General features: G+C 42.9%; 1 protein-coding gene across 5 annotated transcripts in view; it reads left to right on the top strand.

Annotated features, from left to right (window-relative positions):
• The first annotated feature begins 2,348 nt into the window (after nt 1–2,348).
• Nucleotides 2,349–15,680, top strand: part of Akap7 (A-kinase anchoring protein 7) — a 139,434-nt gene continuing 126,102 nt past the window's right edge. For 3 of the 5 annotated variants that reach the window (XM_037200444.1, XM_037200445.1, XM_037200446.1), the window contains exons 1-2: nt 2,349–2,454; nt 12,029–12,160. In XM_037200444.1, the coding sequence (XP_037056339.1) occupies nt 2,436–2,454; nt 12,029–12,160 (151 nt within the window). In that variant the 5' untranslated portion in view covers nt 2,349–2,435. The remainder of the gene's footprint in view (nt 2,455–12,028; nt 12,161–15,680) is intronic. The other 2 variants (XM_037200448.1, XM_028877399.2) reach the window with 2 other exon arrangements.

The raw sequence follows: 15,680 nt of genomic DNA on the forward strand, positions 1-15,680 counted from the left end.
GGTGTGGGCTCCTTTTCTTAGTACGGGCCTCACCAATCATTGGTTGGCTACTCCCATAAACTCGGCTCCTTTAATTGCCCCAGCACATCTTGCAGGCGGGACAGATTACCATCTACAGGTCAAAGGTTTTTATGGCTGGGTTGGTGTCCCAATGCCACCACTGCAAGTTATGTCTCAAAACTAAGGATTGCACCACGGAGACAGGATTAGAAACACCATGTTTCGTTTTTTGCTTTTTAAAAGGAGGAAATGCAGGAGTGGGCTTGTGAGCCGAGGAAAGAAACCCCTCAAACATCCGACCATACATGAGGGGCAGCACCCATGTCTCCCAAGTTTGTATAGCATTATTTTTTTTCGGGATGATGCTGTTTGTTACACAAAGCCTGGGGGTGGGGGGTCTTCAGACTTTGCAAACTGGCTTCTGGCTTCCTTTACACGTTAATCCTGCTGTTTTAGTGTGCTATCCCTACACTCCAGTCAGATAAATAGACCTTTAAAATTGAAAAAAAAAAAAATCCTTACCAAGAGAAATATGTTCTAATTCCAGGCAGAAAAGGGAAGAGCAAAGAATTGTTTCCCTGTCTGTGGCTTCTAAACTGCTTTCAGCTCCAAGTAATCCTTATGCCAGAGTGGCATATTCCCTACCCTGCCCAGTCCCGCTGGCCTTGAACTCCCCATGTGGCCTAGGCTGGCCTTTGAATTCAAGACCCTCCTGCTTCAATCTCCCATACTTACTTTTGGTTCTTTCTCTGTGATTGGATAGTCTGCTCCTTTAAAAAGACTATCTTACATGCACAAAAAGGGCTGGAACCTTAAACATTAAGCAAGGAGCTTCTTAGTGTTACAGGTATGCAAAACAGACAGCTAGAGGTCATAGTTACCCTCTTTGGGGGTTTTCCAGTACATGGTCTTCATGTCAACTTTTAATTATTGTTTTTTTTTTTTAAAGACAGGGTCTCACTGTGTAGGTCAAGCTGACCTGGAACTTGCTATGTACCCCCCAGGTTGGTCTCGAACTCCACCTACACAGTTCTGGAGTCCCACTAAGACAACTTGTGTCAATTACTGTAGTTCTGTGGGGGGTCTCGTTTGTTTTCATGCCCATTCTAGGATATATTCCTGGTAAGTGAAGCGTTCTCAAAGTGGGCTGGATCAATTGGTTGTTGACAGTACAGCACCTTAATTTCTTGAGTTAAAACATACAACCTCTGTAACAAGCATAGTTTAAAAAAAAAAAGGCCTTTAGACGTGTAAAAATTTCTTAGGAAGCTCATCGATAACCAGAACCCAGTGACATCATTCACTCAAGATAACCAGACACATATCTAGAACTCCACCACAACACCCACTGGACAGTATATAAGCAGAGATCAAGAGACATGCTCTGCACATCTGGAGAGACACTACCTTGACCTGCCCTGTGGCTGGAGGGTCTCCCCCAGGATCCTGACCCTGGAATCACAGTCCTCTGTTAGAGACCGTACCGGACCTTCAGCTAAGATGCGTCGCACAGGTGAGCAGCCTTGGGGACATAGGCTTATGACCACAGTTAGGAATTGAGAGTGTGAACCTTGTGTGATATTCCTCAGCATAATATAACTTTAGCTATACCAACTACGCATACCTGCCTGCTTGCTCGCAACAACGCCCCCAAACCCAAACAAACCACCACCACCGACAGAACAAACCCAATAACCACTATTCGCCCCTGGCTGGGAAAAGCCAGTAGCATTCTGTACTAAGGCAAAAAGTATTCGTATCTTACTATTTTTTTAAAAAATAAATTGCTTTCTCTTCTATTTTACTCAGATACTGAGGACCCTGTTCTGCAAAACTCAGATGATTTCCACTCATCTAGCTATTTCAACTTGTAGCTATTAAACTGCTGTTAAAAATTTCAGACTGCATCCCAATTTGGCGCTCTCTCTCTCTCTCTCTCTCTCTCTCTCTTTCTTTCTTTTGTAAAGCAAAGTAAATATAGCATCTCGTTATACCCACATACAAGACCTTGCTCTTGTACATCTCGCTCTTCCCTCATATTTTGCAATCAGAACTGTGTTTTCAAAGCTCCAGGCGAAACCAAACACCCGGGTTCTCAAGAGAGAGCAGGCCAAGGAATGCTTTCAGCCGGTCCCAATTTCGCCCCGCGAAGCGTGGGACGGGAAGGGCCGCGCCGCAGGAAATAGCGGAGGGCGGCCAGAGGTCGGAGCCCAGCGCGGGGCCCCGGGGACCGCCCCGCCCCCGCGAGCCGGGCCCCAATCCGGGTCCCCGCGCCCAGGCGGGTCGGCCCCTTCCGGCTCCTCCCGAAGCGGCGGGTGCCGGGGATGCTGCGCCTTGCGGGGCTCCGCGCCTCCGCAGGCCTGGCCGCCGCGGCCAGCGCCCCCGCCGCCCCGCGTCCCCCGGGTCTCCGCCTCCTCCTCCTCCGCGCCGCGACCATGGAGCGCCCCGCAGCGGGTGAGAGCGAGCGCCCCGCCCCGCGCGCCCCGGGCCGCCTCTGCCGTGGGGCGTGCTCGTCAGCCCTGCTCCGCCTCCCAGGCCTCCCGCAGTCCCACGCCAGTCCTCCCTTCCTGCTCCCCAACGATACAGCGCTGCCCCTGCAGCACGGTGCATCCCCCGTGGTCAGGGCAGTTTGCTTGCAGGGATGCATGTCCGTGCACCACTCCACACCGCGGGTGGCGAGGGATGTGATCTTTAAACCTCTTCGGATCTTGTGACCCATGGCCCAAAGTTTTTGCAACACATCCCTTCCTACTGTGTTGGAGCGGTAAACAAAACCAAGAGAGAGACAAAAATCCCTAAATCTCCATTTTATATTTATATATTTTATGGCAAATAGAAACATCTAAACACCATCTTGTATCATTTAGGGTTTATTCGAGGTTTGGAAATGAGCCCTTTAAAAAATCTGGCGCCAATTTGCTGGCGCCCAGAATGAACTTCAGCTTGGGTCAGCTTTTGCTGTGTGCTCCACTTGGGTAGGAATGAGGGGCTGGACTTTGAGGGAAAGGAACTAAAAAGTAATTAGGGGGAAAAAAAGGTGTTCGTCAAGATCGTTATATACTAAACGGATACAAAGCATAATATTAAAACATGTTGTACAAACATGCTAAATATGTAAATATAAATTATGTAAATAGTGTAAATGTGTTTATAACTTTCATGTGAATGAGAGGATCCGTATCTTGTGGGAAGATGCTAAAATGTTGCTGCTTGAGTTTTTTTTTTTTTAATGAGGTGGAGGGGTGTGGATAATAGGTCAAATACCCAAGGAAAGAGGACTCTTCCCACCCATTTACACAGTGTGGCTTTGCAGTTTAGGATGCTGTTAGCATATTTTACGTCTTTTCCAATATAGTAACAAAGCTTAAGGTGCTTGTCAGGGTTGCTGGTCCTTTCTTCCTGTAGCGTTGACTTGTCAATTTCTCCCTAATAATTTAGATTGTTCCCTTTTCATGATGAGGAAGGGGAAGCATGAGGTTAAGTAGCTTGATTGCCTTGAAGTTGAAACATTTCTGGAGACCTGCTGTGCTACGGTTTTTAGCAGCTAATTGGAGGAGCTAGACCACAATGAACGATAGGCCCTCTTTATAACTGTTTAGCTCAGGCATCAGAAGAGAGCCTTGCTTCGTGGGCTGTATATCATTGTTCAGATATGAAGCCTATTTTGTGTGACTTAGGCAGTCTGTCTATGTTTTCTGTTCGCTTGACTTTGATGATAATCCTTGGCTGAAGTGGACCTATGATTTGAATATTTGAATGTAGTTAGGTGTTTATTTTTGTAATGCTGGGGATCAAACCCAGGGCTTTGTGCACACTAAGTCTACAAGAGCTAGACCCTTGACCACATACCTCTTTTTGTTTTGTTTTTAGATCTTCTTTTTTTTTTTAAAAAAAAAGATTTGTTTATTATGTATGGTGTTCTGCTCGCATGGATGCCTGCAGGCCAGAAGAGAACACCAGATCTCATTATAGATGGTTGTGAGCTACCATGTGGGTGCCGGGAATTGAACTCAGGACCTCTAGAACTCTTAACCTCTGAGCCATCTCTCCAGTCCTCATATATCTGTTTTTTTCCAGAGTCACCTTTTCCCTGTTGTTACACTCGTCGTAACTGTTGTTGTCAGTCACCAGGGTGAGCATGCAGTGTTTGTTTCTGTTAGCATTTAAGTTACTCCTCTTTTCTTTTGTTTCTTCAGTGAGATTGTGAGGAGTCTTGTTTGAGTGTACATGATAGAAACCCAGATTTTAGTAAGAACCCTAGACCATCTTCTTGCTCATGGTCTATTGGTACATCACTTTGTGCTCTGCCCCAGTTTACAGTGCTGCGGCCAGTGTATGGTAAGGCTACAGGGCATAGTTGATTCTGGGAATTGTGGGTCATGTAACAGAGTCACTTGATCCAGACGGCAGCTCCTGAATCTACTTTGCGTGTGGGCAAGTTACTAAATCACCTGGCTGGCGTAACAATAGTCTTCCCTGATACCATAGTTGTATAAATGAAGCGAGTTGCTTCCCAAAGTGCTTCTAGTTGAGACCAGCATAAAGTACCTGTATAAATGTTGGTTAGTGTTAGTAATGCTAATTTCTAGTGTCGATTCTTCTTTGTTGTTAGTGTAACATTTACCCCTGTGGTTATTTGGATTTGTGCAAAAGATATATATATTATATATATATATATATATATATATATGTATGTATTTTAATTAATGGCAGATCAAATTTTGAGGACAGCCTATCTTCCTGCCTTTGCCCGTCAAGTGCTGGGATTGCAGGTGTGACTCAACACGCCTGGCCTAGGTGACTTTATGTATTGACTTTGTAGAGTTGAATCTCAGCCTGGTACATGGCAAAGACTCTCCCATGGTGGTATATCCCAGGCTTCATTAACTTTTAATTTGAAACAAAAATCTCACTAAGTTAGTTGTATAGGGTGCTTTCGAATTTACAGTCCTGTCTCAGCCCCCAATTATCTGGCATTATAGGCCCATGCTCTCAGGCCCATGTATTTAAGCAGCATTAAAGCAGTCAAACAGTTTATGGTTTACATGCTTAAGGATCAACTGTTTGAAGGCACTTTTTCTAAAGTGAAGTCTTTACACTTTGTGTAAGTGTGGTTGTGATGCATGTGTTTAATTCTGTCCCTCAGCTTTTGCCCAGATCCTAGCACTTACAGACCTGGTGCAAGGCTTCCTGAAATTTGGTTCGAGAAATAACGTTCTGTGGAATGATCTGCGCTGCTTTTCAAGACATATGAGACAGATACGTGATGCATATACCAGCACTTGGTAGCTTAGGCAGGAGGATTTCCAGTTCAAGGCCAGCCTGGAGTACATAGAAAGATGGTGTCTCAAAAAGAAACAAACAAAAGCTAGGAGGTGGGGAAGGATGAATCTGTATTCACTGCTGAATACGTGAATAGGTAAACCTGTGTAGTACTGTGAAAATCAGCATAGAGGTTCCTCTAAATCTGAAAACAAAACTACCATCTGGCTCATCTCTACCACTCTTGGGTATATATGCTCTGCCACTCTTGGGTATTTATGCTATGCTACTCTTGGGTATGTACTCAAAGGATGCTTAAGTCAGTTAACTAGGAGATACCTGCACATCCATGCTTACTCCTGCACTATTCAGTAATGGAACCAGCCTCCATGCCCACCAATAGATGAACGGAGAAAAAAAAAAAAGGTGGTACATTTATAGTCCACAAAATTCCATAAAACACAATTTTTGCCGTTGCAAAGAAAACCAAAGTCATGACATTTGCAGGAATATAGAGGCTATTGGCAATTTCGGTTACCTTAGGAGGAATAAACCAGCCTCAGACAAATAACACTATGTTTTCTCTCATGTGTGGGAGCTAAATTAAAATCCCATATGTAGATATATGTGTGTCTTTATGTATGTATGTGTGCTTGTAGGTCATGAAACTAGAAAGGGGATCATGTTGGGGAGGAAGGGATTCTAAAGGGGGTAGACAATAAAGAATGTAGTGAAATCTGGGTAACAGGAAAGCAGTGAAGGGGCCTAAGGAGGAAGATGGGGAAACAGCTGGAGGTGGGCAAGGGGAACTATTATGAGCAAAGGACAGCAATACATGTGTATGAAGATGGCGTAGTAGAACCCAATAATTTGCTAACCCCCAAATTAAAGCTATCACGTTAGTGTCGTCGAGATTAAAAGAAAAGGGAGGGGAAAAGGTTGAGTTGTAGGTAGCATTCTCATTTTGGAATTCATAAGTCTTGTCTACAATAATTGCTTCTATTCGTCTCTAAACATGGAAGATAGTTTGTGTTTTAAGCTCTTGAATTTTGTCAGTTCCCATATAACCTTGCTTTTGAGTTTAATCTGCTTTATTTAAAATGATGGAGAGTGGGTGGGCATTGTTGTGTACCACTGTAATCCCTAAGAGGGTGTGGGGAAATGAGGAGTTCAGGGTCATCCTCAGTACATGCTGAGTTAGAGGCCACCTTGGGATATAGGAGACCTTGTCTCAAAAAAAAAAAAAAACAAAAAAAAAAAACAAACAAACAAAAAAAAAAAAAACCCAAAACTAAGGAAGCAAACAAAAGGAGAACGCTATAGAGTAATTCATATTATGTTTCAATTTTTTCTTCTTCTTCTATTGGTTAGTTCCTAAGTTTGATTTTGGTGTATGGGATTGCACCCAGGGCCAGGCCCGCTAGGCAAGCACTCTGCAGATAAGCTGCATCCTCACCCCCCATTTCTTAGTTTTCATTTTTATGCCCTTTATTCATCCTGTGAAAATGAGAGAACCCGCCGTGTCGAAAGGCTGCTATTAAATACCATTGTTTTTCATGGGTCTTGAGACAGCTGCAGTACAGTGAATCAGTAACCACTCCCAGGTGGGTACTTCATTTGTCCAGTCATTCAGTAAAAACTGGGAGGGTGCCTGAGGAGAGCTGGCTCAGGGCTAGGAGTAGAAGGATGAAAGGGGGCACTGGAGGACCGTAGAGGAGGGTGACCCTGTTTACTGATAATTGTTGGAAGTTCTCCCTCTCACCAAGTGATTAAAGTGGTAGGTAATTGGATCTCTTTAGTTTAGAATCTCATGGGAAGGACAGACAAGTGGACAGATACAGTGTCATGTATTCCTGGGGTGGCCAGAGGAATCTCTAGGTACCTGGAAGGAGATTGGATTGCTGGCACCCTTAGTGGCATTTTAACTTTGCGGTTGATCATACTTTTTATTGCCATCCATCATTTAGAGTAGAATCAAGGGATAGCAAAAGTGAGAGTTTGGGCAGTGGCCAACTTCCCTTGCACATTAGAATCACCAGGAGCTTTTAAAGAATTCTGGAGGCTGGCTTGGTCTACACCACTGTAGACCTGGTCTAATAGGCTTGAAGGTGGGATCCAGACCCTGAAGGATTTGGTACAGTGCCTGAGATCATCTCTGCTGTTGTGAGAGTCTTCCCTTGGCTTCATCAAGTGACTCACTTAGCATTTGCTTTGCTTGCTCGGCAGGGATGCTTAATTGTTCTTATGAGATACTAAAAATTCAATTCGACCAAGGACTTCTTAAAGAATGGCTTAATTCACCATGCTATTTTAATTATTCTCTTTGTCTTCAGAATGTATTACAACCCAGAAGTCAGTTTCCTCTCTTTTGTATATTGCCAAGAATCTGTGCTGAACGTGTTCATTGTTAAGTGGCAACTACTGTAAGGGGAAAATAGGCCTTCAAATACACCTAGCCGCTGAGCATCATTGCTTAGCAACACAGCCTGCTCGAGAGTATTGGTTCTTTCATCTCAAGATCATGGGGCTACCTGGAAGCTGGGGCTCCTGCCAGCATCACAAGGGGTGGAGGGCATATCTCATGTCCCTAGTCTGTGAGGAGATTAACCCTCAAAATTTGATTATTTCTACTGAATATTCACTGCTTTCCTGAATAGCTGTCAGGAAGGAAAGTTAAACAGAGAACAAGATTCTGACTGCATCCCTCAGACTCTGGAGACTGACCCCACCCCACGCCCTGCTTCCTTGGCTCTGAGATCCTGACCCCACCCCATGCCCTGCCTCCTTGGCTCTGAGAGCATCCCTCTAGTCACAGTAGTAGGAATGATAGCCAGCTTTTGTACCGTCATGAGGTTGAAAAGTTGTACTTGAAGCCATTGTAAGTCAGGAACTTTCCACATGGCACTAGAGTGAGGAAATAGTATTGACATGCTACTATCACTGAACTGTTTCTTGTCACTAAATGCTTAGATTGAGAAAAAATTAGGAGAGTCATAGTTGGGTTTATTTACTTCTTTCATTCTGGTTTCTATGCAGTCTTCACATATGTTATGGGTTGTATATAGGTAATATGTTTAATTGTATAAGCACTTTAAACAATTTTCTTATTGGTATTGTTATTTTGAGTCACAGTCTCAGTCTGTAGCCCAGGCTGGCTTTAGTATTCTGTGTGCTAGGATTAGAGGCCTGTATGTGCTCCCATGCCTGGCTTACACGTGCCCTTTTGTTAAAAGCTTTCTGTGTATAAGCTGCCTGGTGGGTGGTGATCCTTTACATGGAGCTGCCTATAAAGATTCAAGATACATATTGATCTCTTTAAACTTTTAAGTTGAAATTACATATGTGTTTCTAAAATGCTAGGATATATGCAGAAAGCTAATATTTGACTTATTCTTGTGATTTTCAAGTATTCTGACCTGGTGAATAGAACTATAATATTCTAAAATTTGTTGAACATGTACGTACCAGACACTCTTAGTTAATTTTCTATTGCTATAAGGAGACACCATGACCAAAACAACTTATAAAAGAAAACATTTAATTGGGGGGCCTTACTTATGATTTCAGGGGGTGAATAATCCATGACCGTCATCTCAGGGAGCATGGCAGCAGGCAGGTATGCATGCATGGCGCTGGAACAGTAGCTGAGAGCTTACATGTTTAGACAACAGCCATGAGGCAGAGAGAGGTGGGGGAGAGAGAGACAGAGAGAGGGAGGGAGGGAGAGAGAGGAAGGAGAGAGACAGAGAGACAGAGACAGACTGTACCCTAGTTGAGAATGGCATGGCATGGGGTTTGAAACCTCACAGCCCGCTTCCGGTGGCACATCGCCTCCAGAAAGGCCATACTTCCTAAGCCTTCCCAAACAGGTCTACCAAATGAGGACAAAGCATTCCAACATGGGAGCCTCTGGGGGCCATTCTCATCCAAACCACCCCACACAGTCTGAATTGTGTAAGTGGCATTTTGAAGAAGGCATTTTTGGTGTCCTTTTGATATTGAACATGACTGAGAAAGATACTGTCCTTTTTGTAAAATCCAGAAAAATATGTGTGTGAATAATTTTTGAGCTCATTCAAATTATAATAAAAATGTATATTTTTAGTATGCATAGTAGCTGTGAACTATTGAGAGTTATTATATTGTAAAATATATACAGTTTTTAAAGTACTGGGGCATTACATTTTGCTAGGGAAGCCCTGTACCCTAACCTTATTTTTATTTATCTTTTCTGCCTGGAGGAGGAGAAGGTAGGGGAGCTAGAATGTATGTTTTTAGAACCAAGACGAGTGGTACTCAGGCTGCCACTGGACTCATGCTATAGAAGACTAGAAACTGAGGTCATCCTGCTTCAATCTCCTAATCACTAGGACTGCAGGCCTGGACAGTCCCAGTTTGCAGGCCATATTCTTTTTTTGTTTTATTTATTTAGATTTTTTGGGTGCTAGGGATTGAAACTAGGGTCTTGTTCATATGAGGTACTATATTTCTGAACTATTTCCTTGGTACTCTATAATTTTTCCCCTTTTCTTTCTATCTTCCTTCCTTCCTTCCTTCCTTCCTCCCTCCCTCCTTCCCTCCCTCCCTCCTTCCCTCCCTCCCTCTCTCTCTCTCTTTCTCTCTTTTCTCTTTCTCTCTCTCTCTCTCTCTTTCTCTTTCTTTCTTTCTCTCTCTCTCTCTCTCTCTCTCTCTCTCTCTCTCTCTTTCTTTCTTTCTTGGTATTTTTGAGACAGGGTTTCTTTGTGTAGCTTTGGAGCCTTTCCTAGAACTCATTCTGTAACCCAGACTGGCCTCCAACTCACAGAGATCCGCCTGCCTCTGCCTCCCAAGTGCTGGGATTAAAGGCGTGCGCCACCACTGCCAGGATTTTATATATATATATATATATATACATATATATATATATATATATATATAATTTAAATATATATATAATTTAAAAAAGATTTATTTATAATATGTGCATGTGTGTGTGTGTTTGTGTGTGTGTGCGCGCGCGCGTGCGTGCTTACAAGCACATCTGAATGTATGTATAGTGCAGTATCCAGTGCCTAAGGAGACAAGAGGAGAGTGTGAAATTTCCAGAACTGGAGTTACAGGCAGTGAATGAGTTTCCAGATGTGGGTGCTTGGGCTGGACACTGGGAAATGAACCCTGCTCCTCTGGAAGAGCAACAAGTGCTGTTAACCATTGAGCCATCTCTCTAGCCCTGTAAGCTGCCACCTCCTCCTCCTCCTTCTTCAGATTTATTATTTTATTTTGTGTGTATGGCTGTTTCGCCTGTGTGTTATGTCTGTACTGGAAGTTTGTAGTGCCTTTGGAGGTCAGGAGAAGGTTTTGGAGCCTCTGGAACTGCAATTAGCAGATTGCTGTTAGCCATGTGGGTGCTGGGAACTGAACCCACGTCCTCTGGAAGAGCAGCCGGTTCCCTTAACCCCTGAGCCATCTTTCCAGCCATGTAAGACATATTCTTAATGGAATGTGTGTTAGAGTTATTGCATTTGTATTGCATTTGAAAATAGAGGATTGCAACAGAAGAAAATGCATGTTTTCTTTAATAGTTTGCAAGGCAAGTTAGTCTTCATTGATAACACTGGGTGAAAATTATGTAACTATTCCTGGATTTTGTTCAGTACAAATGACATTTATGCCTGCTAATAGAAGCATGGTGAATAATAGTACTGGGGAGGCCACGAACCGATAAACTTAGCAATTAACTTTATCAGTTCAAGTCTTCTCTTCCTTAGCCCTCTACCCACAGCATTGTGGGTGTTCCACCCGTAACAAGAAAACGGAGACCAAATGTGAAGTGTGACTTAGTGCATGATATGGGAGGGCTGTTTCAAAATCCTGTGAGGATGGTTTGATTCTCATAGATGAATATCAAAAAATACATGTTTAGAACCATGTATTTAAAAATCTCTCGTGTATGTGGGAGGTCATAAATGCCATGACCTATGTATGTATGGAGGTCAGCGGACAATTAGAATCGGTTCTCTCCACCTTTGCATGGGTTCTGGGGAATCCAACTCAGGTGGCCAGACCTTCATGGCAAGAGCCTTTACCCAATAAGCCATCTCACTGGCCCCTAGAGTCAAGTATTTTTAACTAGATTTCCAGTGTTAAGTTTAATGGTGGAATGGAAGAATTTATGGAAGGGGGAAAAAAACCAAGCTTATAGATATTAGAACACAAAATGTGAGTGAGAAGAGATGAGAGAGTGAAGTGTGTGTGTGTGTGTGTATGTATGTATGTATGTATGTATGTATGTATGTGTGTGTGTTGTGTGTGTGTGTGTATGTGTGACCATAGTCAAAATACACCATGTTCACCTAGAAAAATGTCACAATGAAACCTGTATTGTGTAATTAATATATAATAATAAAAGCAACATCAAAACGTTTTTTCAAGTCCCCCAGATAGCTGATATTATTGAAAGTAAACATGAGAAGACACAATAAGCAAGTGAAGGAACAAACTTGGTTTGTTGTCAAAAGATGTGAAAAATTTGTTTTTTACAGATGGAAGATTACTGATTTACTCTGTTGACATCTGTGCTTTAGAAAAGGGTTAAATTATTAGAAAGCTTACTGTTTAATGTGAAGATGCACCTTTCAAAACATGACTATGTTAAAAGAGCAAGTCACAACCTCTCCTTATGCAGGTTGCTGTGTATTGTCCACTTGACTGAGGTGTTTTGGTTTCTGGGTAGGAGTTTAACAATAACAATTCAACGATATTTGTTTCTTTTTCTGGTGTGTTGCAGGAGAAATAAATGGCAGTGAGTGTGAACGTATGTTAAGAAAAGAGGAAGTCTCTGGGGAATTAGAAGCCAGCACTGTGGATTCTCTGACAGACATGCCATTTGCTACTGTAGATCTTCAAGATGACTGTGGAAGTGAGTACTGTATTATTTAAACAAATACTTCAAAGCAGTGGACAGACATTTAGTCATGCATTTCATCTTCACTTCGTTCTGATGACTTGCCATGCTTTTGAGTGCTAACAATTACCTGGTACTTTGTGGTCAAAACTGTCACAGATTATATGAAGAAATGGCTCCCAACATTTTAGGCCAGATCATTCTGTGGTTACTTCTGAAAGCCGTGGGTCTGGCTGACCATTTCATGGTTTATAATGACCCACTTTATTTCTTTAGAAATAAAGCAATTCTGCAATTTCAGAAGTACCTACCCATTCATGTAATAAATGGTTAACGGCTTTTGGGTATATGTAGGCACTTGACTGTGCACTGAGAGGGTCCGTCCATCTGTCCATGAACCAGACAAGCATCATCAATCCAGTCAGTCTCTTAGAGCTTCTTCTACAAACTTGATATAACCAACACTTGACTGAAACACCAAAACGGAGTTCATGTTGCTGTGAAAATAGAACAGAAATGATGACTGGCACTCTGTCCTCCACAAAGGTGACCGATTTCCCTGTGATCCAGGAACAGGGGATGAAACCTGTTCGCTGTCCAGCTGTTGGTACTTCTGATATTACCCACAGATATATATCCGAACAGCTTACAGGAGGTGTGAATAATGAGATCCTTCCAGCATCCCAGAGAACAGTGTTCTGTAGCCTCGTAGCCTGTAAGACGACTGAGGAGAGCAGTGAACCACCATGCACCAGGAAGAAGGATGGGTGCTTTATGACTTGTATTCACTTCATGCTTTGAAAAGGATGGCTGCTTCTGCTCAGGGTGGGCCTTGGGAAGGATGGCCCTTTATGTAAGCGGGATTTTTTTTCTTTTTGGCAAGATTTGGTATAGTTCTTACTAGCGCAATGATAAATGTAAAAGCCCCAAGGGCAGTCTACCGAAATACATTCTTAATGTTGGAGTATTATAGCATGCTTTGATATTGTAGGTCTCAGGAGCTTTAAAACAATTTGAATAGTTAGCCTATATTCCGGATCACAGAGTGGAAGATTTCTTCTGTGGGAAGATGGGTTTCAGACTCTAAGCTCCAGTTCATGCGTGGGTCCAGTGGGGTAAGGGGAGAAACAACTGTGTCTTCAGTTTTGATTATTGAAATTTCTTCTTGTGTGACTCTGGTCATTTAAACTGTGTGATACTTTTAACTGTGAAAATGCAGATTGTAATTCCTTCTTGCTTAACCTCATGTCGATGCTGTACAGATCAAAAGACAAAATGTGTATAAGAGAGGAATTAAACATACAGCAGTGTACAAGTGTTTCTTTATAAAACCCTTGTTTCTCTCTCTCTCTCTCTCTCTCTCTCTCTCTCTCTCTCTCTCTCTCTCTCTCTGTGTGTATATACGTTTGTGTGTGTGTACAGTTGTGTGTGCTGGTACACATGCGTGCCTGTGGAGGTTGGAAAATGACATTTAATCCCTTTCTACCTTATTACTTTTTGAGACAGAGTCTCCCATTGATCTTGCAGCTCACTGATTCAGCTGGGCTGGCTGGGCAGGAAGCCCTAGGCTTGTGCCTGCCTCCCAGCCCTGGGGTCACAGTCATATCCTGCTGTGCCTGGCTTTGATGTGGTGCCTGGGATTAAATGGGGGTCCTTATGCTTCTGCAAGAAACACTTTTCCCAGCTATTTCCCCAGCCCCTACAAAAACCTTTGAAATAACTCCGAGTTATTTGACTGCAACTTCCTCCCTCTCTCTCTCTCTCTCTCTCTCTCTCTCTCTCTCTCTCTTTTCTCTCTTTCTCATTTGTTTTTGTTTTTTGAGACAGGGTTTCTCTGTATAAGAGCTCTGGCTGTCCTGGAACTCACTCTGTAGATCAGGCTGGCCTCGAACTCACAGAGATCTGCCTGCCTCTGCCTCCCAGTGCTGGGATTAAAGGTGTGCCCCCCCCCCCATCTCTTATTTTTAACAGTAGCTTTTTCTCCCTTACAGTATAAAGGAACAGGTAGAAAAATTCTTTGTTAACTAGTTAACTAGAAATTGTTAACTAGTTTTGTTTTTTTGTGAAGTAGGAATTTTATATAAATATATAAGAACTAGGTGGTTTGTTTTCTTTTTAGTTTTCAAGATAGGATTGCTATGTGTAGTCCCTAGCTGCCCTGGAACTCACTCTTTGACCAGGCTAGCCTTGAGAAGCTCAGAGATCTACTTGCCTCTTCCTCTGGAGTACTAGGATTAAAGGCATGCAACCACCGCTTGGCAGAACTAGGAGTTTTAAAAAAGTTAAATAAAATATGTAAGTTATGTATATGTATATAGCTGTGTGAGTGAGGGTTTGTGCATGTGAGTGCAGTGCCTGTAGAGGCCTGCAGAGGGCAGCAGATCCCTGGAACTGGAGTTAGTTAGGCAGTTGTGAACCACCTGATGTAGGGGCTGGGAATCTAACTTGGCCCTTATTTGGCTTTCTGCTGTGCTTATGACCATGCAATGTTCATCAGTCTTCTGGTACTGTGTAGATGACTGTTGTGTGATATTTTGTTTGTGTTCTGACAAATAAAGCTTGCCTGAGATCTAGAGCTAACCATAGAGGCTAAGGGGTGGTGGCTCATACCTTTTTATCCCAGCACTCAGGAGGCGGAGAGAGGAAGTGATAAGGTGAGGTGAAGACAAAATCTCAGCCCTTTCTGCTTGAGGATCCGAAGAGGTAAGAAGTCACTGGTGGTTCCTCTTTGATCTTTCAGGATATTACCTGGATATGTGACTCTTGGTTTTTATCCGGATATGTGACTCCTGGTTCTTATTGATAAGATTAACTTGGTTTATGCTTCAGACAACAGTCTTAAGATTCCAGGTGGCGGGTGCAAGCTGGTGGGTTCTTTGGTTTTCCTGGGGTGTGGGAATTGAGAGTTCACTGCTAAGAGATTCTTGCTGATAGCAACTCTGGCAGAACCACGTAAGGAGAACAGTGCTAAGGAGAACATCTGGGAAGTGTACCACTTTCCAGAGAAAACACTTCTCTTGACATTTTGGATGGTGATGTCTCATTTTAGAGATGATGCCTCTCTCAGTGTGCACTAGGTCATCTTTTCTGGGTCTGGTTGGCTGAAACGGGGTTTTGCATTTTCTTGGGGGGAGTGGTTTTTACACAAGAGGATATTTTGCTAGAAATATATAGGAATATTAAATGTTTTTGAATATTATAACCAAATACAAGAATGTAAGATACATTTAGGGTTATTTACTAGAACACAGAGATAGATAATAACTAAACCATAAATGTATATATGAAAGAAACATCTCATACATGGTGAAGAGCCAGAGCAGAATGGATCACACCTTTGGCTGGTGGTTAGGCATGTTCCAGCAGCCAAATCTAGCTTGAGTGAGGAGGGCATCAGGACTTGGGGGTTTCTTCTCTCTATGAGAGAAGCACATTGTGACTCAATTAGCTAGAAACCCGGGGAGCATCCAGAAAATGTTTGGTGTTGGCTGTTCTTTGCCCCTGAGAGTGGAGGGGGAGTCATTTTGCTGATAGG

This window comes from Peromyscus leucopus, chromosome 8a, assembly GCF_004664715.2.
Source record: "Peromyscus leucopus breed LL Stock chromosome 8a, UCI_PerLeu_2.1, whole genome shotgun sequence".
Lineage (NCBI taxonomy): Eukaryota > Metazoa > Chordata > Mammalia > Rodentia > Cricetidae > Peromyscus > Peromyscus leucopus.